This window comes from Charadrius vociferus, unplaced genomic scaffold (assembly GCF_000708025.1).
Source record: "Charadrius vociferus isolate BGI_N301 unplaced genomic scaffold, ASM70802v2 scaffold196, whole genome shotgun sequence".
NCBI lineage: Eukaryota > Metazoa > Chordata > Aves > Charadriiformes > Charadriidae > Charadrius > Charadrius vociferus.
In genome coordinates this window covers 754,055-758,968 of record NW_009648953.1, presented here as the reverse complement: position 1 = coordinate 758,968, position 4,914 = coordinate 754,055, and the positions used below count along the sequence as shown (strand labels likewise).

The 4,914-nt window shown below is 37.2% G+C and overlaps 1 protein-coding gene across 1 annotated transcript in view; it reads right to left on the bottom strand.

The window, feature by feature from the left end:
- The window catches only part of KDM7A (lysine (K)-specific demethylase 7A), a 95,255-nt gene that overhangs the window by 16,271 nt on the left and 74,070 nt on the right, over window positions 1-4,914 (bottom strand). The window contains exon 11 of the mRNA XM_009887430.1: window positions 3,183-3,274. Coding sequence (XP_009885732.1) covers window positions 3,183-3,274 — 92 coding nt within the window. The remainder of the gene's footprint in view (window positions 1-3,182; window positions 3,275-4,914) is intronic.

The following is a 4,914-nucleotide window of genomic DNA, read 5'->3' as shown; positions in this document are numbered from 1 at the left end:
ATAACCATGGTATAATCATTCATTTCAGTGCCATTAATTCTACAGGAAAGATTAAATCAGCTGGTATTATTTATATTTGTTCATTCTTTGAATGCACCACCTCTACATATTCACACTTGGGAACACAGCACCTCTGTCACTGAACTGTAATTTTTCCAGCAAGTTACTGGTCATTTTAGGACCATTCAGTCCTTTCTACTCAAGGACTTCCCTCTCCCAAAAGCCTTCCTGTCCATGAAGGCTTCAAGAGGAAGTGACTGATGGAATCCTCCAAAACACTGACTTCAAAGTTTCTCTGGATTAAAAATACTGAAAAGCCCTCCTAATGCAAGTTTCATTTATATTAGAGGCACATTATTTTGCCAGTATGATTTACAGTACATCTTTGAGCAAAGTAAGTTCCACTGGCAAGCTCACTTGTTTGCCACTATAAAAGACACCTATTTACACCAAAGCTTTCTCAATTAAGCTGTGGCAGAGAACTACTGTAAAAAAAACCAAACAAACAAACAAACAAACCACCAACCATGCAACTTAAATATGCAAAGAAATTCGAATGGATATATAGCCTGACAGAAAATATGAATACCTACAGACAACATGTCTGAAAAGTTACTATCATTATTTAATAACTTGTTTTTAAGTTGTATTTGCATATTGTCTCTTGGAAAAGGAACAGGACTGAGGAATTCTCTTGTATTAGGGAGAACAGTAGCAACAAAATGGCCTAAGTATTTCAGACGTAAATTGCAGGTAAAGAAAATATTGAAAAAAGCTGATTCATTCAAGAGCTTCAAGAAATGGTTTTGTAAATGTTGGAAATATACAGAGGAAAAAGTAACTTGTCTTAAATCAAGAGATACAGATTAAAAAAAGTCCTGGTAGGTAAATGAATTCACCCATGCTCAGAAACTAGCATCATGATAAAGTATATCAATACTTAAAAACACACACAAAAAATAAAGATAAAATAAAAATAATAAACCCTGCATCCCTCCCTCCTTACAAAAAAAACCTGTTTTTTTTCCTTTTACAATAGCTATTAATATATTTTTTTAAAAATAGAACAGTTGTCCAAAATAATCTTACTGGTACATGAATCAAACATCCGAAAAACTGAATCTGAGACTTGTTGCTTATGCAAGCTGGAAGGAGCTAAAATCCAAGTGCTCAGATGACTGGATAGGTGATCATCACTATTGCGTGTACCAACTAACCTGCAGACTGATGATCTGCATCAAAGTAATCAGAGGATACACATACTGATAAAAGCCTTGCACAAAATGAATTCAAATCAAGACATGAAAACTAAAATAATTTTAGCAGCACTCCATCTCTATTCTCAGCCTCTTGTAATTTTTGGCAGTTTTCAAATATTGCAGAAATGAAGATATCGCTGCCCTGCTGCAGATGAGTTTGAAATTCTCCAGCAGATAGTTTAAAACAATGCACTAAGAGAATTCACATCTTGAAAAGACATACTCCATGATACAAATGTGAAACCTCACGAGTAGGCTTCTCAATTGTGGAGTGTTCGTTTGTCATTTCGTTTTCAGAATCTGTCTGAAATCCCCAGCATGAGCAGATCATACAGCAATGTACAAAGCTCCTTCTGTCTTCAGTTGCATACAACTACAATCCTATCACGCACATGGCCTGCTGCAAAGAAAAGATCACAACGCCCTTATGAAGCAGTAGCTAGAAAAGATGAACGCAAGGTACAAAACATGATAGCTGGTGGACACCAGACAACATTGTGGCTAGATCACTGATGCTGGGCAGTTTCCTCACAATTCAAGTATCTGTTCAGCCAGTGGCTTGGGAATTCTCGCAGGTCTCATTAATAAGCATTCAGAATGCAGCATATGCAATTAATATTTTTCCCCAGAAAAGTAGGAAACATATCACGTTCTAGATGAAGTATTAATCAAACTACTTAATGAGCTACTAGACAGTACACAAATGCTGCAATATTATGTTACAACAATCTAAAAAAAAAGGAATTCCAATCCAATTTCAAATTAAAATAAGGATTTATACAGGCTATGTTTGATCTCAGGTATCAGCGGTCTGATTACTCGGCTTGCTTATTATCCATGCCACGGATGCAGAGATAGCTTGGATTCACACACGGTTTAACAGCTTAGGCACAACATCCTGTAAATACTGCTACACTGCTTACAAGCTAGCTTTGATCTAGAATGACATAGACAAAGAGGCACGGGAGAACCAACTCAGAGGTGTAACAAAGCTCCAGCAAAGGTTCACCTGGAATTAGTAACACTACACAGGCTGGACACCAGCTGATTCCACACAGAGTAACCACTTCTGCATTTGCACCACAAAGCTCATTATGTTAGATGCAGCATTGTGCAAATTTGTTATCTGTTGTGTAATAAGTTCTCTAAGAAGGAGAACTTGTCAGCAGAAAGACCAAGCAGATCTCCAAGAGGCAGTTCAAGTCAGCATGGTCAGCAACAAACTCGAATTAATAAGCTCAGGCGAAACCAAACTGCCTGTCAGTGAACAGCACTTCCCAGAAGCACAGGTTCCAAGAGGGCTTATTAGCTCAGGCACACGAAAGAACACATGGAGTTAGGCCAGATCCAGTACTGTGCCAAAACAAACAAGCTTTCCTGGAGAGAAGAGCACCAGCAAAGCCAGCACGGACAACACATTAATGATTTTACAAGAGTCAGTGTTTAACTGAAATGAATATCCTCATCGGAAGCTAAACCAACTTTTCAGCAATACAGGTGTAACTGAAATGTGCTCTCCAAAGCACTGACATTCGCGGAAAATGCTAAATATCAGGGCATTCCATCCCTCCATTGCCTCAGACTAGAATGCATCAACTATATAAACAGATTTGTTAGAAAAAAGCACCGCCTTCTCAGCTTGTCCTCTAGTGTATTTATTCCATCCTGAGGTGAAGCAAGATTCTACTTCTATCAGCCACAATGCGAGAGCTTATTAATTGGTCTAAAACAACTTTATTAACATCATGGAATATAAAATTGTCATGATGATTCTTCCCCAGATCAGCAGTACATACTCTCTGTAGAGTCTTTCAGTACTCAACTAACAGCTAAAAATAACCTTAAAAAGGGCAGAGACCTTCAACTTACTTCTAAATCAAAACAGAGCTCATCAAAATAGCAAACAAAATCACTTATACTTACTTCTTTTTTCATCCATAATTTTAAAGCCGTAAGTAAAGCCTTCACTCCTTGCACTAAATAGCTTGGAGGCTGGAAACCATCTTCCCTCAATTCTAAAAAGGATACAGATACCAATTTAGAAACACACTAACAGTGAAAACATTAGAATGATACCTACCCTTCAGCCAATAAAGTTGCCGTTATGCAACAGCACAAAAAAGGAAAAATTGTGCAAGCAAATGAAACATGACATCCTGTATTTGTATGCATACTGTAACAAACAAACAAAAAAAAAACCAACCCAACCATAAAGTGATTCTACACACAAAATCTTTTTTTGGACTTATTCTTGGGTGAATTAGAGGTAGTTTACAACATATTAAAAGTCAATTAGTCAAACAGATCTAAAATACAGAACAAGAGAAAACATGTTTGAAGAAAGAAATCACTTCTATTTCATTCAGAAATATTTTAGTCAAAGTGAACCAGAAGGATGTGGGATGTATCTCTAAATTAGAATCCCTATTGCTTATTCCCATACATAGAGCAAATGGTTCACGCTAGCACACTTCCACTCCCCAAACAGTTTCTGTCACCCTTCCAAATATCACACTTCTCCCTCACACAGTTTACATCTTTTTTTCTTCCCAAAATCAAAGGGGACGGGGGGTGGAAATCACTCTGCTACAGAAGCTGCTCTTCTTAAGAAAGCTGGTGCTCCCAAGTGATTGCAATTCCTTTTCAATGTTCTCTTTTCCTTCATGTGGGAAAAAAAGAAGGGAAAAGGCAAATCATCCATAAAGAGTCAAAAGTAGATTGCAACCTCTCCCCCATGTTCCTGACAAATATTTCCACTTGTCAATAGCAAATGGACCAAGACTAGAACTATTTGGCTCATTTTATTCCCTTAAAAGAATACAATAATAAAACACTATTCTTAGGGATAATGTATTCGTCTGCTGGCAGAAAAAGGGAAGTTTTGTTACTAAACAGCCGTTCTTCCCTTCAAGATGACTCCTTAAAGGGTACTAGCTGCCCACTAGCTGACTCAGTTGATAAATCTTTGAGAATACAGCACAGCCCCACAGGGTGAATTTTTTTTCAGTTGCAATAGAAAAGACTGCATGGCATAAGAGTAATCAAAATTAATGAGTATTGGATAGATGAACAAGTTACCCATTAGGAAGAAAATAGTTTAAGTGAATGACGCAACACTTGCAATACCATAAAACACTTCTTGCCAATGAAAAGGCAAACTCAAAATGTTTATGACCCTGTTATCATTTATAAAAAGAGCCAGAAAGATACATAGTGCTGATTTTGCTTACTGACCTCAAATTCATATAAAGTACTGCTAACAAGCATGCACTCAACATTTTGCAAGTTGGTCATCACATCCCATTACCTTTCACAACTGAACTAGCATCATTCCTTATTTATAAAACAAAGGACTCTGAATTATAAACACCTAATTCACATGAGTCTTGATGCCAAAAGCCAACATAATCTTCACTCTAGCCATGGAAATCTCCATTTTTATTTTTTATGATGGATTTATAGATCATAGCATTGTTCTACAACAACATATCTGCTAATCCAGAAATCAAAAAAACCACGAGAATAAGCTTCATACCTCTCCCCTAAAATAGAAGACACAAAAGGCTCCTAGTCTATGTACTCAGGGAGCCATGGGATAAAAAGTGGAGGAAGATGAGGGGGGAGTAATGGACACAGGACACAGCTCATAGTTAGC